This window comes from Dromaius novaehollandiae, chromosome 18 (assembly GCF_036370855.1).
Source record: "Dromaius novaehollandiae isolate bDroNov1 chromosome 18, bDroNov1.hap1, whole genome shotgun sequence".
In the NCBI taxonomy this organism is placed as follows: Eukaryota; Metazoa; Chordata; class Aves; order Casuariiformes; family Dromaiidae; genus Dromaius; species Dromaius novaehollandiae.
This window is the reverse complement of record NC_088115.1, coordinates 8,706,122-8,727,160: the sequence shown is the minus strand read 5'-3', so window position 1 is coordinate 8,727,160 and position 21,039 is coordinate 8,706,122. Positions and strand designations below refer to the sequence as shown.

The 21,039-nt window shown below is 55.7% G+C and overlaps 1 protein-coding gene across 5 annotated transcripts in view; it reads left to right on the top strand.

Annotated features, from left to right (window-relative positions):
* ITGB4 (integrin subunit beta 4) overlaps nt 1-21,039 on the top strand; it is a 34,122-nt gene that overhangs the window by 3,509 nt on the left and 9,574 nt on the right. For all 5 annotated transcript variants that reach the window (XM_026098961.2, XM_026098962.2, XM_026098964.2 and 2 more), the window contains 31 exons: nt 1,949-2,040; nt 2,361-2,443; nt 2,995-3,096; nt 3,556-3,760; nt 4,319-4,415; nt 4,975-5,146; nt 5,896-6,159; nt 6,478-6,567; nt 6,740-6,862; nt 7,088-7,255; nt 7,809-7,885; nt 8,058-8,269; nt 8,840-8,943; nt 9,145-9,243; nt 10,419-10,545; nt 10,697-10,816; nt 11,285-11,391; nt 11,961-11,994; nt 12,463-12,651; nt 13,207-13,310; nt 13,951-14,009; nt 14,666-14,689; nt 14,874-15,022; nt 15,102-15,281; nt 15,850-15,998; nt 16,306-16,510; nt 17,575-17,735; nt 18,193-18,373; nt 18,903-19,040; nt 19,597-19,779; nt 19,989-20,120. In XM_026098961.2, the coding sequence (XP_025954746.2) occupies nt 1,949-2,040; nt 2,361-2,443; nt 2,995-3,096; nt 3,556-3,760; nt 4,319-4,415; nt 4,975-5,146; nt 5,896-6,159; nt 6,478-6,567; nt 6,740-6,862; nt 7,088-7,255; nt 7,809-7,885; nt 8,058-8,269; nt 8,840-8,943; nt 9,145-9,243; nt 10,419-10,545; nt 10,697-10,816; nt 11,285-11,391; nt 11,961-11,994; nt 12,463-12,651; nt 13,207-13,310; nt 13,951-14,009; nt 14,666-14,689; nt 14,874-15,022; nt 15,102-15,281; nt 15,850-15,998; nt 16,306-16,510; nt 17,575-17,735; nt 18,193-18,373; nt 18,903-19,040; nt 19,597-19,779; nt 19,989-20,120 (4,130 nt within the window). The remainder of the gene's footprint in view (nt 1-1,948; nt 2,041-2,360; nt 2,444-2,994; nt 3,097-3,555; nt 3,761-4,318; nt 4,416-4,974; nt 5,147-5,895; nt 6,160-6,477; nt 6,568-6,739; nt 6,863-7,087; nt 7,256-7,808; nt 7,886-8,057; nt 8,270-8,839; nt 8,944-9,144; nt 9,244-10,418; nt 10,546-10,696; nt 10,817-11,284; nt 11,392-11,960; nt 11,995-12,462; nt 12,652-13,206; nt 13,311-13,950; nt 14,010-14,665; nt 14,690-14,873; nt 15,023-15,101; nt 15,282-15,849; nt 15,999-16,305; nt 16,511-17,574; nt 17,736-18,192; nt 18,374-18,902; nt 19,041-19,596; nt 19,780-19,988; nt 20,121-21,039) is intronic.

Genomic DNA, 21,039 nt, shown 5'->3' with positions numbered 1-21,039 from the left:
TTGTGCCTGGGGCGAGCTGCAGGCTCGAACACCTCCCGTTTCCCCAGCCCACGCTGAGCGCCGTGCTCGCGTGCTCAGGCGCCAGGCCGATGGGTTTGGGGCTCTGTATCTCCCCGGGCAGTTTGTGCCCTCCGGCACGCTGCTGCCTGTGTCTGGTTGCGTCCTGCTCCCAAGCAGAGCTGGTGCTTCCAGGTGGGTCCGTACGAGGCTCGGGAAGGTCTCTGACTTTCCGGCTTCAGGAGCAGAGGATGGATGTGGTTCTGCAGGGTGAGTCTGCCCTGCCTCCCCTCCCCGTCCCGGGCGCTTTTCCTTGAAGGGAAGGAGGAGCAAGGCCAGGGGAATTCCTCAGGGACAGCCGGAGCCCTGGCAAGCCCGGAGGCTCTGAGGCGTCGGGTGTTTTGTGGGGCTGAACGCAACGAAAGGCTGCTGTGTCTCTGCCCTCCGCGGCGTGGGCCTGGCCCAGGCTCCGGCACTGCTTGGCGCTGGCTAAAACCATGCCAGGCCTGAAATCCCTGGGGATGGGTGAGCCTGTAGGGGTGGAGCGTCCCGACCCAGCTGGGTGGGATGGGGGCTTTCCTGCATCTGCCCCAAAAGCCTCCGGGCGAGGAGGTGAGATGCTGCTGGCACAAAGGTTTCTGAAACTCCCCGGTTCTGCTCCCCAGCAACCGAACCCAAATACCGAGTGGGAATCAAACCATTTTGGGGAGGCTTCCCCCTTTCTCCTCCATCTCCGAAGCGCTTTTCCCTTCCTGCCCAAAGGTGCTGCCTGCCACCACGTGTCCGCCCTGTCTGGAGCAGGTTTGAGGGCTGGGCCAAGGTGGAGGCAGAGGGTGGATGGGACGAAGCAGGGAATGCTGGAGCACGTGTGCGTGTTTGGGAAGGGCTGGGGTGGTTTCACACGGTCCGGAGCTGATCCTGACCTGTGCAGCTGAACAGCTTTGTTTCGTTGTCGTGAAAATCCAACCGAAGTGCTGCAGTTTTTCCAGTGCGAAACTGAAATTTTCCCTTCCAGAGGAAATTTGGAAATAGGGAGGTGATTGTTTGCACACTTTTTGTGCAAAACATCGGCATTCCCCACAGCCTAGCAGTGCGGATGGGCAGCCATGCCTGCGTGTGGGAAATTACCCCATTAAATATGACGGGGTCGATGGCTTGTAGGGCAATGGTTGGAAGCACCAGGGCGAACAGAGTAAGAAGCTATTGGAGAATCTATGTGTCTTATATTTTACACTTGTATTTTCCATAAAAGAGATGCTTTTAAATTGTCTTTAGACCAGATATTTTGCCTTGAATATTCCAATTTCCCTGCTGTGGTGCAGGAGCCCGAGCCCCCCCCCCTCAGCCAGGTAGCCGCAGAACTCACGTTCTGGTTTGTCTCTCCTGTTTACCAGGTCCAAACGCAGAGATTGGGGCAACACTGAGAGTTTTCTGATGGCCAGATAATAAATCGTGGGTGGAAGTGTGGCTGCAGGGAAAATGGGTCCCTCTATTTAGGACTTTGCCTCTGGCTCCCTGCAAGGGGTTCTGCCACCTCCAGTGAAGCGGAGGAGAAGAGCGATGGACTCTCGAACCACAGGCTCATTCAGCAGCTCCAGGCAGCCCAGAGCTTCTCGTCGGGCACTTCCCAAGGCCTCACCCTCTATTTATTGTTGCTTCGACCATCCTGGAAATTCTTAGTGCAATAGGAAATCGCCAAAGGGAGGGGTCTGTTTTGCTTTTGGGGCGAGATGTAGACAGTCGCCTTGTTTTTCTTCTCTGCTTCGCTTTAAGCTACCAGGAAAATGAAGGTCTCGACCTGCTTGTCGCTCATGCGTGACGATGGCGCTGGGCTCTGCCGGGGAGCAGCCTGTGCTCCTGTGCCGGTTCCGGCTCCCGCGGGAGACCGGTGGCTCGGCAGCCCTGGCCGTGGCTGGAGCTAGCTGATATGTTGCTGATGGATGTGTTTCAGGAGGAAGAGGATGGACGTGCTGCCAAGGGTGTGTGCTGGGCTGCTCCTCCTGTCCCTGCTCTGCGCCACAGGCCTCTGCCAGAGGATCAAAAGTGAGTGCGGCCTCGTATGTCTGTCCGTGATCTCCGCTCACTCCCTCTGGGGCTGTACAAACCCCTCCTTGGCTCCAGAAGATCAAGGTCTTCATATGAATAAGTCCCTATTAGATCTGCCGTGTGCCTTCTCTCATCTGTTAGCTCCCTGGCAGCTGGGACACCTCTCCCATGTACCCAGCTGCTGTTTTGCAGCCATCTGCCACTAAACAGCCATGAAAAATTCCCACCAACTTCCACAGGAACAGGATCTGCCCTTCTTGTGCCCTTCCAAAACTCACCTGATTCCCGCGTTCCTCATGCTTCTGCTTTCCCCCTAGACAACCGATGCGTGTCGTCCCGGGCCAAGAGCTGCACTGAGTGTGTCCACGTGGACAAGGACTGCTCCTTCTGCACGGATGAGGTGAGAGCTTACAGGGGAGCGTGGGACTGCTTCCAGGCTGATTTCACACCCTGCGAACAGAGAGATCCCACCGCTCCAGCTGAGATCCAGGAGAAGAGCTGGAGTGCAGAGTCAGCTGCTGACTTGAGCTTCTCTCTACAAGACCAAAAGCTCTTAAAACATGGATTTCCTTTGGCTCAAGCAGCCTATGCTGGCAAATGGAGAGGAAGGGGAGTCCAGGGCAAACTTCCAGAAATACAGGGATTTATCAGAAAATGCCTGCTTGACAAATCTGGAACTCCTGGGGGAAGGTGTGTGCCCAGCAGGGAGGGAGAGTCTTGCCCCAGAAGACCCAGTGACTCACCGGTTGTAGCATTTCCCTGGTGCCCGAGGCGGCCTTGGCTGTTCTGCACTAGGTTCATCCCTGTCTGTCTGCTGCTCTCCTGCTTGCAAAGGCTCACCAGATCTAACCGTCTGGGAAGAGGACTCAGCTTTCTGACGAGTGGTGTGGTTTCTTTTTGTGGAGATTTGCTGTTTTCCGTGCTCGTAACGTTCTTCCCCTGTTGCTGCAGAGTTTCAAAGAGCCTCGCTGCGACTTGCGGGAGAACTTGCTGCGATACGGCTGCGAGGAGGCCAGTATTGTGTACATGAGAGGCGAGATGAGGACTCTGCAGGTAGGTGCTAGGTAGAGATTCGTTGTTCCACTTCTTCCAGAGAGTCCTACTCTTTCCTACATCCTTCGAGTCCTTCATCCTCCCCTAGGCTCTTGCGCAGGGAAAATACAAACCACACACTGCTTTTTATGTAGGCCCTACTCAAAACAAATGTTCTCCCTTTGCCAGCTGGGGGGACGTGTTCACAACCAGCCCTAGTCACTGTAGCTGGGGTGACTTTTCAGATGAAACAGATGTGTGCAAAATGCCAAGGTCTGGAGGAGGTGGAGGTTGCCAGCTGGGCAGATTGGACATGGGGGAGGCTGGCTCAGCAGCTGGTCTCCAGCTGTACTTGAAGGAAGGGTGTGCAGTCATCCCTGGCTTTCCATTTCCCAAGTATTCCCCTGCTCCTTGCCACCTCCGCATTGCCTATGCACAGGAGATGGAGTCCATCCACTTCACAACGCTTTTTCTTCACAGAATATCACCATCAGCAAGTCCCAGAGGAGGACCGAGGTGTCCCCCCAGAGCATGTTCATGCGGCTGCGAGCTGGGGAGGAGATGAACTTTGACATGGCTGTCTTCCAGCCCCTCGAGAGCCCTGTGGATCTCTACATCCTCATGGACTTCTCCTACTCTATGTCTGATGATCTGGACAACCTCAAAAGCATGGGCCAAAAGCTAGGTGAGACCAGGGCTGGGAGAAGGGAGGGTAGCCAGACCCTGCACTTATGAAGGCAGGTGACTCTCTCTTGCCTGGGGTTGTGAATTTTTGCCAGCACCAGAGAAAGGTATGCAACTGGCAAAGGGCAAAAAGGTGCCTGTTTTAATTAAGCGTCTTATTATTGCTGCTTTGTGCAGGTCTCTCCCAACATGGGTTATGGCCGCTGGTCTTGCAGGGCTCATCATGTGTCCTGTCTCCTATTCAGCCAAGTATGGGTGCTGGTGCCCTGCAGAGCTGTTCTGTGCAGTAGCTTTGGCATCTTGAGTCCATAGAGGTGATTTGTGCTATAGGAGACGCACCAGTCTTGGCGAGAAACCACCAAAGGCTAGGTGGTGTAGGTTTCCACACAAAAAGCCAAGCCCAACCCCAAAAAGCTTAAAAGCTGACAGTTTGGAAGTCTTGTCTAAACTTGATGAGCCAAGAAGGTAGCCAAGAAAGGGAGTCTTTCCCTGGAGCAGCAATCTTGCAGATGTTTCTTAGTTCACATGTCTATTCCTCCCTCCTTTCCCCTCCTCCCAGCGACGTTCCTGCAAGCCCTGACCAGCAATTACACCATTGGATTTGGCAAGTTTGTGGACAAAGTCTCATCCCCTCAGACAGACATGAGACCTGAGAAGTGAGTGAGGCTGATGGTGGCATGGGGATGGGCTGGGAGCAGAGTGGGGAGGGCAGGTACCTCAGGTACCTTTTAGTTATCTCCTGGTCTTCTCTGTCTGCAGTGCAAGAGCTTCTGTCCAGCTCTCACTGTCTTCATTGCAAATCTCTGCTTTCTGGCCTCCTTGCTCTGCACTCAAGGCTTGCTGTAACACAATACCGATATCAGCAGTGTCCTCCTGCAGCTGCGTGTCACAACAGATTGCACATCATTCCTTCACCTCCATCTCTGCCCTTATCCCTTCTACCGCTCCTCTTCCCCCTCTCAGGGCCACTGATTGGTCATCTCAACTTCATGTCTTTCCTTGATCAATCTTTCCAAGAATGATCTCCCACCTTTTCTCTTCTAGGATCAAGGGAGCTTGGGGTGGGTGGCCAGCTGGCTTAGGTACCCCAAGAGAGGCAGACCCAACCTTTTGCACGTGCAGTGCTGTGCTAGGAGCTGTTCATGGACAAGCAGTGCTCTGCTTGGGTTGAAGGAGCATCCCATGCAAAAGCCCTGCTCTCCTTTCCTCTTCTAGGCTGCGTGAGCCCTGGAACAATGCTGATTCCCCCTTCTCCTTCAAGAACGTCATCCGCCTGACCAGCGACATTGACTCCTTCAGCAAGGAGCTCAGGAAAGAACGCATCTCTGGGAACCTGGATGCCCCAGAAGGAGGCTTTGATGCCATCCTGCAGACAGCTGTCTGCAAGGTGACGGTGGCCAGGGAAGAAGGAGCTGTGCATGTGTGTGTGTGTGTTGGGGGTGGGGGGGTTAGAGGACAAGTCTGCTTGATTCTGGGTAATAAGTGGAACGATACCAATATAGTAATGAGTGGAAGAGAGAAGCAGCACATTGGGCAGCTGATGATACAGTTAATGAGCCCAGATTTCAGGTTCAGCCACAGTCAGTTCTTGACTCTCCAGCTTGCTGCTGGAGTTGTTCTGCATTCCCAGTTCCTCCTAGATCTCAGACCAGGCGTGTTTCTCCCTCTGGTATTTGATCCCCAGCACAAGAGCTAATTGTTGGGCACCCTGTGTGCTCTTGCCTCTGTACTGTCCCTCTTTGTGCCTGCCGTGGTGAAATTCCACTCCTTGGAAAACTGCCCACTTGGGCTTGTCCAGTTGGCTGAGGAGGACATAAAAATGCATGAGCACAGCCCCAAACGTGTCCAGAAAAGCAAGGGCTTGTCTGCTCTATGCATATGTACCTGGCACTGTCCAACCAGGTAGATGTCATATGCCCTGGGTCATAGATGGTGGGAGCAGGGACCTGCTGGCTTGGATTCCCCAGACCACATGTAGCTGATTGCATCTGCTGCCAAATGGAGGTGATGCCTTGCCCCTTGGTTTTTCCAAAGACCCCAGTCCTGCCAGTGCTGGTCTGCCAATGGGTGCAAGTTCTGTGCGGTGTTTTGCTGGACACAGAGATAAAGGTCCCTTCTCCTCCTCCCCGGCTGCAGGATAAGATTGGCTGGAGGAAGGACAGCACTCACCTGCTTGTGTTTTCCACTGAATCTGCCTTTCACTATGAAGCTGATGGCACCAACGTCCTGGCAGGGATTCTGAGGAGGAATGATGAGCAGTGTCACCTGGATCATGATGGCACTTACAGATATGACACCAAGCAGGACTATCCTTCAGTGCCAACCCTGGTGCGCCTGTTGGGACAGCACAACATTATCCCCATCTTTGCTGTCACAAACCATTCCTACAGCTACTATGAGGTGAGGAGAGCCTGGTGGTATGGGAGCCATATGGGCTTACTTTCTTTCAGGACCCTTCCTCTGCCTGCAGCTTAGCTATGAGGAAGCAGAGGAGCCCTGGTCATTCTCTGGTGGCCCCGGGCCTGCTTTGGTGTCTAATCCTGCTCACCCCGGCTCCTTCCAGGCTAGAGCAGATAGAGAATATGAAAAGGTTGCTCTAATCCCTCCAAGCTCAAGTGTAGGGGACCTCGCAACTGGGCACCCAGGGCACCCCTCAGCATTGGTGGACAACATAGGTGCTCAGCACTTGCCACTCTCTGTGCTCCTCTCTCTGTGCAGAAGCTACACAAGTACTTCCCCATCTCCGAGATCGGGGTGCTCCAGGAGGACTCTTCCAACATTGTGGAGCTGCTTCGCACAGCCTTTGAGGTAACGGTGCTCTCTGGGGCCTCGGTCTCGCTCCCAGGGCAGATGGTGGGTGGGAGCCTCCCGCCGAGGAAAGCGGAGAGGAGGCAGTACGTGCCTCCCCCGGGGCAGGCCGTGGGGTGGCTGCCAGGGTACGGCTGAAAATCAGTGCAGTGATTACCTCCTGCCCACGTAGCGCATCCGCTCCAAGATGGACATCCGGGCTGACTTTGTTCCCAAAGCCATGAAGACAGAGTTCACCTCCACCATGTATGAAAAGACAGAGTCAGGCTCCTTCCATATCACCCGGGGCAAAGTGGTAAGTCCCCAGGCTGCCCTGCAAGGGAGGTGTGTGCAACACGCAGAGCTCTGCTGCAGTTTTGGAGGGGCAGGGGGAGGAAGGCACAGCGAGGCTCTTGTCTGCCTGTGCCGTGTCTCTCCTTCCCAGGTGTTCACTTGCTGGTGACAGGGTCGGTCACGCAGAGCTACAGCCAGCCGGCTCTTTGGGCAGAGCTAGCTCACCCGCGTGTCCCTTCCTTGCCAGGGCAAGTTCAACATGCGAGTGAAGGCGCTCGAGTATGTAGGCGGGCAACACGTCTGCAGCCTTCCCGAGAAAGACCGGCAAGGAGTTATCAAGGTGAAACCCACGTCCTTGAGTGACAGCCTCAAAGTCGAAGCCTCTGTCATCTGTGACGTGTGTCCCTGCGAACAGGTATGGGGGGCTGTGCGTTGCAGAGAAGCCCAGCGCTTTTCCTGTCTGGCTGGGAGCGGGTATGCCGTGGCCGGCGTGTGCAGGTCCCACTCAGCTCCTTGCTGACAGCCTCTGGTTCAGTGTCAGAGCCTCGGTGCTTTTAAAGCAGGAGGATTTGAGTTGTGGGTCTTGCTGCTGTGAATGTCCAAGTAAGCGTGGTCAGTGGCACGCTTGCGGTGCTGGGCTGCTGGCCTTCATCGTGCTCTGAGGGTGCTGGAGTGAGAATTGCATCTGCCCATGATGTGGCAGGCAGATCTGCCAGGTGTCGCCTTGGAAAGGCTCGCTCACAAGTGCAATGAGTTGATTGTTCCCAGCTGCCTGCAGAGCAGAGTCGCAGCCTGGCCAAGGAGACCTTCGTGCAGCCTGCGAAGGACTGCACGTGTTGTCCGACTGCAGAGCTCTGTCTCATGCGTACCGCCTTTCCCTTGGCTCTGCCTCCCTGACTCCCGAGGTGGCACGGTGGTTGCCGAGCCCACGGGGGAGCTGGCAACGTCTCCTCTCTCCTCACTTACAGCAACAAGAGCTTGGCTCACCCAAGTGCAACTTCAATGGGGACTTTGCTTGTGGCCAGTGCATCTGCCACGCAGGCTGGTAAGGACCTTGCCTAGCTCTGCACCCCTCTGTCAGTTCCTGCTGTCTCTGGGCACCCAGAGTAACCCATACCCGCACGGAGGACATCCTGCCCGTGCGCAGGCATCAGGCCAGGAGCCTGCTGCCTTGTGCCCCGCTCCTGCCTCTCTCAGCATCTCCTCCCCCTCATCAGGCGAGGGGACGCGTGCCACTGCTCCACAGCCTCGTCCCTCAACAACGAGGCCTGCATCCGCCCTGGGGACGTGGAGCCGTGCTCTGGCCGCGGCGAGTGCCTCTGTGGCAAGTGCCAGTGCTACTCCGAAGACCTGACCCCGCGCTTCGACGGCGAATTCTGCCAGTACGATGCCCTGCAGTGCCCACGCACCTCGGGCTTCCTCTGCAACGGTGAGAGCAGGCACCCGCCGCCTCCCGGTCCCGGTCCCCACCGCATCTCCCCGCCAGGCACTGCCAGGGCTGGGGGAGAGGGAACGCGGGTCCCTGCAGGCACCCGGAGAGCAGTCCTCATGCTGGCAGCTATCTCTGGGTTGGCATCAAGGCATCTGAGGTGGCTGCTGGAGAGGTGTGATGGTGACAGGTTTGTGGCATCGGCAGGTAGATGGTGGGTGTCCCTGCTGGGGGGTGCTCTGGGGAGGGTGCAGCTCCATGCCACGGGCCTGTCTGCAACACATTGCCGTGGTCCCTCTCCTGTCCCAGGTGCTGGCAGGTCAGAGTGTCCCTCAGTGCGGAGCTGGCATGGACTGGCAGTGTCCCCCTGCACAGCTGGCAATGGGCTGTGGGGACTCCATGCTTGGGGAAGTGGGATACAGGGAGAAAGCACTGGAATCGGTTTGAGTCCTGGCTTCAGGGCAGCCCTTTGCAACCCCCTGAGACTGGGAGAACTGAGGTGGCCCACGGACAGGGCTGGGGGAGCAGCACAGGGTCGGGGGGTCCTTAGGTGATTCTTCTTCGTTGCAGATCGTGGCCGTTGCTCCAAGGGCGCGTGTGTGTGTGAGAGCGGCTGGGAGGGCCCCGGCTGCGAATGTCCCACAAGCAGCGACACCTGCGTTGACAGCAGAGGGGTAAGTCCTGACCCCGAGGCCAGCCTTGGCTGGGGGGCTGCTTTGCACTGCGTTTGGGAAGACTACCCCAGCTGGGACTGTAGCAGACTGCCCCAGAGTCCGAGATTCAGGGCTGCTGGCAGCCGGCACCATGCTCGTTCCCCGCATCCTTGGGTGTCTGTGGTTGCTCTCAGGCACTGACTGTCACCTTTTCTCCTCCAGGGCATTTGCAATAACCATGGAAGGTGTGAATGTGGCAGGTGCATCTGTGACACGGCTTCCCTGTACACCAGCTCCACCTGCGAAATCAGCTACTCCCTGGTAAGGCTCAGTCCCAGGGTCCCTCTGGTTTTATCACTCCTCTCACATGTAGAACCTCGGGAGGGAGCAAAACAAAGCAAAGATGAACGCACATCTCAAACAGGAGCAAAATCCTGCTTTGGTGACCAGGAAGGGCTCTGCGCTGGAGCCGCTCTGCAGCCCTGGGCTTCCTTTGCCCTCCAGTTCACCAGCAGCATGAAAGCCATATGATTGTTTAAGGTATATTTGTGTTTACCTGCAGATTTGTGAAGGGACTGTATCTCGCAATCAGAGCAGAGGTTTGAGCCTTGGCTCCTGGCTTCTCTTTCTGACTTGCCATGAGATTGGAAAAAGTCCCCCCATGGCCCAGTGCCTCAGTTTCCCCATTGACAAACACATGCTAATCTCATGATGGGAGAGGACAAAGGTGACCTGGTCATATTTTAGAAAGGCCACCAAAAACCTTTGTAGAAAATCTAGGCACCACCCAAATACGGTGTGTCAGTGTAAGAGATTTTGGAGGGATTGTGAGGGTTCAGTGTCTCCGATCCAAACACCTTGATCCGCTGGGTCCGTGCTGTGCGGGCTGATGCGCGGACTCCCTCTCCTGTGTGTGCTTTTGGATTTGGGAGGAGTGGGAGTCAGCCGCCAAAATTCAGACATGAATTCAGGTCCCCAGTTCCACCCCCTCGTCCCATCACCCCTCCGACGGAGAGCTGCTCCAGCTGCTTGCGGCTGGGGGTGGGCGTGCGGGGGGGGATTGGTGCCTCTGAGGCAGATGACTAAAGAGATCTGCACTTACCTCTGCTCGGCCCCCGCCTGTCCTCGTGTCCTCGGGCCAGCGGCGCTGGGCGGCAGGTACAGACCTGCTCTAAGTCCCTTCCCGACACCTCTGAGGCAGACAAGGAGCCGCCTGCCCCCAGGCTGAGCAGGCTTTTCGTTCACTTCTCCGGAGCCACGCTCACCTCGTCCCATAAATGCGGAAAGCCTTACCTGGCTGCAAGAAATGCAGTCGTGGCTGTCTGTCTCCCGGGTTATAAATCCCCTGTCTGTGTTAGCTGCTTGCTTTCTGTTAGCCCCTTCTCTCCTTGCCCCGTCACCAGGATGGGGACATGGCATTGCTGCCTTCTGGAGATGCTCTCCCTGGCTGCCCCGCGGCCTGGCTCCTAATGGTCCCACCTTGTGTCTGCACGCAGGGTTTCCAGGCTGTGTGCGAGAGCATCCGGGACTGTGTTCAGTGCCAGGCCTGGGGAACAGGCAAGGTGAAAGGGAACTGCAGCACCTGCCACCTCCAGGTCCAGATGGTGGAAGAGCTGAAGAAAGGTACCAGGAGACTCGGAGCTCTGTGCGGTCGTGTGCGATGTGCCTCAGTGTTGTGTGTGTGCTTGTGTACTTGTTTCACACATGCAGTGCTGGGTTCCCGGTCTGGGTCCCCTTGCAGCCCGGCAATCGTGCCCTGTCTTTCCACCTGCAGAGGAGGCCAAGGAGCACTGCTCGTTCCAGGACGAGGAGGACGACTGCACGTACCACTACACCCTGGAGGGAGATCCCAGCGTCTTCCCCAACACCACCGTCCAGGTGCAGAAGAAGAAAGGTGAGCAGGGAGTCAGCAGGAGGGGAGACGCAGCCTGGAGCCTGGGTTAGCTGTGATCTGTGCACACAGCAGCTCTTCTCCCCCCTTTGCCGTGTGCCGGGTTACGCTTGGAGCTCATATGAATGCCAGGAGGTGGATAGTGCCCTCAGAGATCAGGACTTTCGGGAATCAGTGCCTTTTCACTGCCAGCACCAGCAGGGAAAGATGCAAGATGCAGAATAGCCCCTTGGGATGAACGAGTGTGAGCAGAGAGGTGGGAGGAGACCTCTCCATGGGCAGTGTTTTTCTCTGTGAGCACTGAGAGAGAAATTCCTAGGCCGAACTTGGTTGCTCTGTCCCTAAAAGAGGTGTGGTCCAGCCTCTCCCATCTGTCTGTGCCTCCTCCTTCCCTCCTTTTGCTCCCTGCACACACAGCACAGGGTTTTTGATGCCCCTAAATCACGGCGGGTGCATTGCTGTCGGTTGCAGAGTGCCCTCCGGGAAGCTTTCTGTGGCTCATCCCGCTGCTTATTTTCCTGATCCTGCTCCTGGGGCTGCTGCTGTTGCTCTGCTGGAAGTTCTGCACCTGCTGCAAGGTGAGTTCCTCGGCCCGGCTGCCTCTCCGCACCGGGGAGGGGGAAGGCTGGTCCGAGAGGGAGCCCTCACCAAAAACAAATCTTTGCTCTTGAAAAGTTGTCCTTCAAGTCTCTCTCCTACTCAACAGCTTGGAGAATATGTCAGAAGAAAAGGTTTTCTGCCTTTCTTCCCTGACCAGCTGGGAAAGTTGGTGGGGACAAATGGAAAATATAATACATTGGGAAGGAATAGAAGAGCCGGTGGCTATTGAAATTGGTGGGAGTTTTGCCAGAGGCTTCAGGAGGAACCAGATTAAAGGCCAGAACTTGACAAATTTCCATAGTCCACCCAGCCTCCAGCATGGCCAGATCATTGGTAGCTGGGTCCCACTGGTACTCAGCACCTCTCCCGTTGCTTACATGAACTGCAATGTGATTTCCCCAGCTAAAGGGATGTCTGGCTAAAATCTGCTTCCAGAGCCCCACCGATCTCTCCTCCCATGCTGCTGAGGTGAATGCCCCTGGCTGGAGACATGGTTTTTTTGCTCTTGGCCGCAGAGTGAATGTGTGTTTGGTTGTTTGTTTTCTAGGCTTGCCTGGCCCTGCTTCCCTGCTGCGCACGAGGTACCATCCCTTTGAACTGGGGGAAAGGGACACGAGGGGTTCCCTGCCCTCCCGGACAGGAGGACATACTGGAATGAGTGTGTCTCCTCCTCCCTGGGCACAGTAACCTGCTGTGGGCTGGAGAGATTAATCAGGGGAAAGTCCCTGGCAGAGTCTCTTAGCCAAGGAGCCCGTTAAACTCCTGCCCTGTATCCCTGCCGCCTGCCCTGTGCGTGCCCACGGGGGAATCCTGCCCTCGCGCTCTCCTGCCCTGTGTCTTTCCTAATGCCCAGCTGGGGTGATCTGCTCTCCCTGCTTGTGAGCACCCCATGCCCTCTCCTCTGGCTGGTCAACTCCAGCCCACTCCCGACACCCTCAGTTTGGTGGAAGCACAAAAGATTCTCCGTGACGAAGTCCCAGGTCTTGGGAAGTTGGTGGCTCGAATTGTCCCGGTTTGCCTGGTCTCTGACCCTGCCCGCTGTTCTGCAGGCCGCACCGTTGGCTTCAAGGAGGACCACTACATGCTTCGCCAGAGCCTCATGTCCTCCGACCACCTGGACACTCCCATGGTGCGCAGTGGGTCCCTCAAGGGCCGAGACACCGTCCGCTGGAAGATCAACAACAATGTTCACAAGCAGGGCTTCACCTCCCTTGCTGCCACCAACCCCAAAGAGCTCAGTAAGTGCCATATCTGAGAAACAGGGTCCAGGCGAGATGCAGGGGCTGTGAGGGACAGGAATCCTTTGCGGTTGCCTCCTGCCTCCACCAGCCATAGCATCACCTCCAAGCCCATTACAGCGTGGCTTGTTCCTTTATCTGCTTCCATCCCAGGGAGCAGCTGAGCAGCACATTCCTGTGTCCAGGCCTGTCACAGGAACTGTGGGTACCTTTGGAGAGCTCCTGACAGCCTGGCCTGGTGGCAGATGCTCCTAGCATGCACCTGAGGTCTCATTAGCTCAGGCCATCTAGCCTAGACTGCGCTTCCTCATCAGTCCAGGGCAACCACTGGACACAGCATCCTTCACAGGCTCCTGGGCGGCTCTTACACAGAGCTTCCTAGTAAGCACTCAGGTCTCGGAGGGTTTTCTCTGCTGGTGCTAGATGGGGTTTGGCTGCTAGGGGTAAAGAATCTGGACACTCAGCATCATGTATGTCCCCATGCTTCTGGCTTTTGGTTAGGTTATTTCTCTCACCAAGAGAGAAGGAGTCTGACCGGAGAATTTCTTTTTTCAGTTCCCTACGGGCTGTCTCTGAGGCTGACGCGGCTTTTCACGCAGAACCTTCTGAAGCCGGATAGCCGGGAGTGTGAGCAACTGCGTAAGGAAGTGGAGGAGAACGTAAGGGCCTGAGCACGCGCAGGGTTTGCTCCCGGGGTGAGGGATGGGAATGGGTTACAGCCACGCTGAGGTGTTCGTCTTTGTCTGTGACACTGGGGAAGGTGGAACTCCTCTGCCCTGGAAATTTGAAAAGCTCTTGCAATGAAGAAGCAATTCTTTCTATTTCTGAGTGAAAGCAGAATTTTCCTGTGAAAGGCACAAATCTTAAAATCATGATTGTGAGAATTATCAAAGTATCATGTTGCTGAAAAGTTTTGCAATGAACCACAGCTTAGGGGCCCATGCTCTGGAGCTCCTGTTTGGCTTCAGGTCCCAGTGTGGCCTCTTGCCACATCCCTGGGAGGTGGCAATGGAGCCGGGGATCCTGGAGTATCCTGTCTCTGCTGCACAGCCTGGGGTGGCATTCCCAGACCCTGGAGGTCCAGTCCTCAAGCTCCCTGGGCTTAGGGGCTGCCAGCTCCGTTGCAGGGACTGCTGCAGGAGAAGGGAAACTGTGGTCCTCTCTGCTTGATGTGGAAGGGGAAAGGGCCTGGGGGTGGCAGGTGGGGATGCTCGGTTTGGTGGCAGCCACATCTGCTTGCTGACCGTGTGCTTCGGGGTGGGGGCTTACTGTTATAAAAGTCCCTCTTGCTCCTTGCAGCTGCATGACATTTACAAGCACATTCCTGGCTGCCACAAGGTCCAGCAGACCAAGTTCAGGTGAGTAACTGGGGAGGAGACCTCATGTGCAGGCCGAGTTGCCCCAGGGGCTCCGCTGACGCGGGAGGGAAGGGGAGGGCCGGGGTGTGGAGGTGATGCTGGAAGGCAGCGGGGTCTGTGAGCCGTTCCCAGCACAAGCATGAGCCTGGTGCAGTGCTGAGGTTCCTTCACCTGCGCAGGGACCTGCAGAGCAGAGCTAGCTCACCTTTGCAGGTGATCTCTGCTGCCTCTGGCTGTGTACCTGAGACTGCCCCAGGCAGGGACAGATCCTGATCGCTTGGTGCTCAGAGGGAAAATTCCCAGTGCCTTCAAAGGTTTCAGCCCTGTGCAGAGTTAGGAGTGCTCGGTGCAGGATGGGGGAGTCCGGAGGTGCTGGCACTCTGCAGGGAGTGTTATCCACTCTCCATGGCTCTGAGCGGATGTGATCTCCCCTCCGGGCATGGTCCTTATTGCGCTGGGAAACCCAGGACTGAAGGGAGCAGCCAGACATGTGGGAAGGTGTGATGGGGCCACGGGTTCTGGAGGACAAATTGGTACCAGGCCCACAGAGGAGCCCGTGGAGCAGCTGCCACGGCTCAGACCTGCGGACAGCTGTGATTTATGCACAGCTTTGTCTCCCAGATGTGTTAGTCACTCTGGTTTATTTTCTTCCCCAGGGTACAGCCCAATTCTGGGAAAAGGTAAGTGGATCTTGCAGCCCCCTCTCTTGCCACTTCTCTGTCCCTGGGAGGGGTGTCTGCACCCACATGTGTGCAAGGTGGTTGAATGCCCTCACTAACCCCTCGAGCTGCTGCACAGCAGCAATGTGAGACAAGCAAACCCGGCCTCAGCATCTACCCCGTTTTCTCTTCGCACCGGTCACAGGCAGGACCACACAATCGTAGATACTGTGCTCACTGCCCCTCGCTCAGCCAAGTCAGAGATCATCAAAGTGACGGAAAAGCATGTTTCCCACGAGGCTTTCAATGACCTGAAGGTGTCACCAGGCTATTACACTGTGACCTCGGACCAAGGTAGGGAGCAGACCCCAGCACTGCCTCCTGGCTGGGCAGGGGGCATCTGCCTCCTCTCATCGTCGCCCTTTACCCCCAGATGCTCACGGGATGGTGGAGTTCCAGGAGGCTGTGGAGCTGGTTGATGTCCGTGTCCCACTCTTCATCAGGGAGGATGATGATGATGAGAAGCAGCTGCAGGTGGAGGCTATTGATGTCCCCACTGGTATTGCAGAGATTGGACGCAGGCTTGTCAACATCACCATCATCAAAGAACAAGGTGAAGGGCTGCAACTGTGGCATGGGACGAAGGGTGTTTGTGTGTCCAGTGTCCAGACAGACTCACGTGCCTTCCGAGGAAGGCACAGTCTGCGTGTTTGAGCTCCTCCAGATCACAGGCCAGAGACTTGCTTAGTGACTCTTGACTTAAGTCATCTGCATCTGAACTAGAGCACCTTTTAAAGCATCCAAGGAAGGCTCATCACCTCTGGTGACAGAGACCCAAACATGTGGCCCCTACAGATTTAGATGTTACCAATTCCACAGCTGGAGAGGCCAACCTGGGGTTGACTATATCCCTCTACTGCTCCAGCCCACAGCTTGCTGGAATAATGTAAACACCCTTTGCTGGGGGCAGGTGGATGTCCCCAGCATTGTGTCTCTGCTTCCCATCTGGTTATTCTGAGCAGGGAGCAAGGGTTAGGACTGGCAAAGTCTTCAGACCCTTTGGCAACCTTTTACACAAAATTTGCACCCAAGGGAGATGTGAACACTGTTTGGAGGGACATCTTGTTTTTAATGAATTCGCTCCAAGTATTTGCTTTACACATTTCTCTTGCCCTTTCCAGTGAGCAGCCTCATCACCTTCTTGCAGCCGACCTATTCCCACAGCCGCTTTGATAAGGTGGCCAAGATCCCTGTTGTTCGGGAGATCATAGATGATGGGAAATCCCAAGTCACGTACAGGACCCGAGATCTCACCGCCAAGGACGGCAGGGTAAGGAGTGCAGAGGGCTGGGAAGGAAGCGGCTCTAGGTCTGCACAAAAACGCTGAATCAGGCTCAGAAAGGGGGCAGGGGGTGAGAGAGGGGTGATCCCAGGCTGTGAGCCTTGCACAAGGGTGGATGTTCTCCAGGTCTGCCTCCTGCCCTCCCTCACTGGGCCTCAGTCTTCCCACCACAGATATCCCACCAAGGATACTGGGAGGCGAGGGGGAGGTTCACTAGCAAATGAGGGGAAGCTCATGGGAAACCATCTTACGGATGCTGTGGACTATAATCGCACTCCTGTTCCTTCCCCCACAGGACTATGTCTTCACAGAGGGCGACCTGGTCTTCCAGCCTGGGGAGACGCGGAAGGAGGTGCAGGTCCCGTTGCTGGAGCTGACCGAGATAGACACCCTCCTGCACAACCGCCAGCTCAAGCAGTTTGCCATCGACCTCCTGCACCCCAAGAACGGCGCCAAGATTGGTCAATACTCCCAGGCCACAGTGACCATCGCTGACCCAGGTAGGGGCTGGCAGTGCAGTTGGAGACAACCATGCCTGCAAGGCCAGGCCGGCGTGGTGGCGGGATGGGTGGGGTTGGCATGGCACGGCACGCCGGGGCAACACACAGAGCACGCTGTGGATCCCAGCTCCAGCCCTGCTCCTCGCCCCAAAAACAGGGACTAGGAGGTTCATCCGGTTCTGACTGGTAGATTTGGGCCTCCCTCTAGAGGCAGTAGTGTGTATAAACGGTGGGTGGGAAGACATGGGATTAACTACATCGCAAATAGATTGGGTTCTTTGATCCTTTTCCTTGAGCATCTGAATAAAAAGGTACAAAGCTGGAGGAGAGCTGGGCCTTGCTGGAGGTTGTGTGTAGAAGTCTGTGCGGCTGTACCTGTACAGGCAGCCAGGCTACAGGGTATGCAGGAGGCACCCTCAGAGCTGTAGAGTTGTCATCAAGTGGGTTGATAAGGTGAAAGTATTTATCATGGTATCAGCCATGAAAAAAGGAAGATAAAAGGAAGACTGGGGGTAAAAGGAAATCTCTTGTCACTGAAGCAATCAGAAGAGCTTCCTGGGGCAGGCACTGGGGGTAAAGGCGCTCCTCGGTAGCTCTTGAATGAACTTGGTGAATTTCTGAAAGCAGCAACTGGGCAACTCAAGAAGGCTCTGCCCATCTCGTGCTCATCAAAGGTGCCTAGTGCATCCGGTGAAGATGTTGAAGCATTATCAAAGCATCAAGAGATACATTCAGACAGAGCTAAAGATTTCAGAGGCAAGGAGCTGCTCTCCCTTTTTTTTCCCACCTGGGCAGAAGCAGCAATGCCCAGTCATTGGGGTGGGGAATGCAGGACTTGTGATTCTGCACTGGACCCTTGTGCCAGCTTGTGCCTGGCTTTGGGGGATGTCATCCTCAGGTGCCTCAGTTTTTCTTCACTATTATGGGGCTCTGCTCCTCAGGAACGCTTTGAGAGGTTCAGACAGTAATGGCCAGGCAGTGCTGGGGAAGAGACATGTTTCCTTCTTTTCCTTCTGCCTGGGGGACCAGCACTGACCTGTGCCCTTTCCTCTTCGTGTCTGCAGAGGTGGTAGACGGCATACCCTCCCTGGCTGGCCTGAGCCAGGTCACCCAGTCTCCCAAAGGCCGCCTGAATGCACCACTCAATCCCAATGCCCAGGCTCTCAGCTCCAGGAAAATCCGCTTCAGCTGGTTTCCTCCTCCAGGGAAACCTCAGGGGTACAAGGTAAGGGGTCAGCAGATCCCAGAGGAGGGTGCGGGCCCCTGCCTGTGGGTGTTTCACACCACACACCCAGTTGTTTGTGCTGAAGAGGCAGGGAGAGGAGGCCCCAAAAGAGAGCAAGCTCACCGCTCCTCGTCCCCCTCCATCCCCGAGGACCATTCGGTGGGTGTGGGATTCGCAGACAAAGTTTCTTGGGGGTCCACCCCCCTTTCCGTCACTTACCACCAGGCAAAGCTCTAGGGAAGACATCAGAGGCACCGTGCCTGCTCTGTGTGGGGGAGAAGACTGGACAGTGAGAGCAGCAGGTAGCATGAAATGCTCAGTCTGTGTCCTATCCCCCCGTTTCTGCGGGCCCACACGACACCTCGCCTTCCCCACAGCACATCTAATACGAGATGGGGAGTTATTTGCCACTGTGGCAAGGGTCTGAAGGAATCACTATTTTCTCCTGTCTCATCAGGTGAAATATTGGATCCAAGGGGATCCCGAGTCAGAAGCCAGGCTCCTTGATGTCAAATCACCGTCGGCAGAGCTAAGTAACCTCTACCCCTTCTGTGATTACGAGATGCAAGTCTGCGCCTACAACGCTATGGGTGAAGGGGCCTACTCTGATATCATCTGCTGCCGCACGCTGGAGGATGGTGAGCTGCTCTGCACCCTCCTTCCTGCCCGTGCAGAAGTGATCTGGCAGTTTGCACACACAGCTGGGCGTAAAGGGCTCCAGCCCCGAGCTTTGGACAGCCTTGGGGCCGTGCACCGAGTGGCTCCTGCTGTGATGCCCGCTGTAACCCTGGGAGGGTCTGGACACCTGAGTGCTCTGGGTGGGGGCTGCAAGATGAACGGCCTGCTTTTCAGAGCAGTTGGTGGAAAATAGGCAGGTGGTGGAAAATACAGTGGCTACCTCTGCAGTGCAAAGTGCCCGTGCTGGGTGTCAGCTGGGCTGCACCTCGGGCTCAAAGTGGTCATTTTGTGCTTTGGAGGAGCTGTGCCCGATATCCTCCAGGGGACTGGGCTGCTGAGCTCTGCCCGTGATTGAGCCCTTCAGCTTCGGGAATCTCTGGGAGCTGTTTGTTCAAACCTGCTCTCATTAGCCGTGTCTCTTCCCCTTCCTCTAGTGCTGTCCAGCCCTCTCCCATGCCTCCCGTAATGACTCTGCTCTTGCCTCTCTAGTTCCCAGCGAGCCTGGCCGTCTGGCCTTCAATGTTGTGTCCTCCACCGTGACGCAGCTGAGCTGGGCTGAGCCTGCAGAAACCAACGGGGAGATCACAGCTTACGAAGTCAGCTATGGACTCGTTAACGAGGACAACAGTAAGAGCTCATTTGCTGAGTGGGTCAGTTGTGGCAGCTCAGCCAGCCTGAGTGGCTGGAGGGCACTTTCTGTGGGCTGTGCTGGTCCAAAGTCGCAGCAGAACTGGAATGACTCTAAGCACATTTCTTGCAAGAACTGGGGTTTGGAGAGGTTGCTTCTAGATGGAGGGAGTATGGAAAATTATCACTGAGGATTTAATCTCGTAAAGCCTGGGCACTCTTAGTTCTCATTCACTCCTGTAGTGTTTTGTGTTGTTTCTCACCTTAAAAGTTTAGTCCGTAAGTCTAGACCTAGGGCCATGGTGCCTGAAAGGTGCTGGCACACGAGCAACAGGAAATCTCTGCTGTAGATTGACTCCAGCATTCAATTTGGGAATTTCCCCTGAGACAATGTTATGCCTGTCATGAGCAGCCCAAATAGTTTTCTGCACCTTGTCCCGCAGGCAGGCTGTGTCCTGACACCAAGCCTCAGTGAGTCCATTGGTTCGGAGAGGGCTGCTGTGGGGGTCTCTCTGCCTTGTGACCTCGTGAGGAATATATGTGTCCGTATTTGCAGTACCCATTGGACCAATGAAGAAGGTGCTGGTTGAAGATCCAAAGAAGCGCATGGTGCTCATAGAAAACCTGCGGGAATCCCAACCCTATCGCTACATGGTGAAGGCTAGAAATGGTGCTGGCTGGGGGCCTGAGAGAGAAGCCACCATTAACCTTGCTACACAACCCAAGCGCCCGATGTCCAGTGAGTTACTGCCCTTCCTGGGCGGGGAGCAGGGAAGGGAAAGGGGAGCCATGCTGGGGAATGCTGTCCATCACCCCAGCTGCTTTGCCATACCCTGCCTTCTCCCCGTGCCTGTCACCCTGGCAAGCCCTGAAGGCCAGCCTGAGTGTGGCAGAGCCCTACGTGGTTTCCAGCTGTATGCCTAATGACACTTTGTACCTCCCCTCCAGTCCCCATCATCCCCGATGTCCCCATCATTGATGCTGAGGGGGGTGAGGACTACGACAGCTACCTGATGTACAGCGCAGATGTGCTTCGATCTGCAGCTGGCAGCAAGCATCCCAGTGTCTCCGATGACTCGGGTACGTTGCTCTGGGTCTTGCAAAGAGTCTTTTTTAACATGCGTTTTCCTTAATAGCTTTCAGCAATGAGCTTCACTGCTGCTTTCCTCCCCCTGGAGATGGGGAGACTCCAGGCACGGAGCCGTTGGAGATCAGCTCTTCCAAAGCACACTAGTTGCATCAATGGGAACAATTGACTAGTCACAATGTAAATAAGACCAGTATCTCCTTGTCTTAGCTGTGAGACAAAGAGCAATCTCAGCACAGGTGGGAGAGAAGCTTTTCATAGCCTTCCCTGTTCACCTTCCCGTGCTGCTGCTTGCTGTTTGAATGTACCGTGAGAGATACTGCCAGCAGACAAGAGCTGGTAAGGCACAGACCTTTGAGTCCCTTGGGATGTTTAGGGGCTCTGCCAGGCCAACAGGAGGGAACTCACAGACTCAGAACAGCTGAGATTGGAGGGACCTTTAAAGATCACCTAGTCCAACCCACCTGCTCAAGCAGTCGCCTATAGCAGGTTGTCCAGGACCCTGTCCAGACTCACCAAGTGATGAGGAGGATTTGGCCAATGAATCGGATGCAGGTGGATCCCTGCAGCTCCTGATCTTTTCCTCTATCCCTTCTCTCTTGGAAAAGGCCTGGTTCCCTAGTCTGCTGTATTGAGACAACAAGGACTTGAAATGAGTATGAAAAGGGGAAGATGGGCTGTAATTGAAATGATGGGACTTGTAAGGAAGATACAGAGGGTCTTTATTGGGTGAGGGGTGGGGGGGTGTTGTCCAGGGACTGGGATCCAGGAATGAGTCCCTAGTCCTTGGAGAGAGCAGAGGCAATGGGAACACCAAGAATCTGAGACAACCGTTCTGCGTGCACGTTGTGGAGCGAGAAAACCTCTCCTGAGAAGAGGAGGACAATTGTAGCAGACTCTTCGTGACAGGGA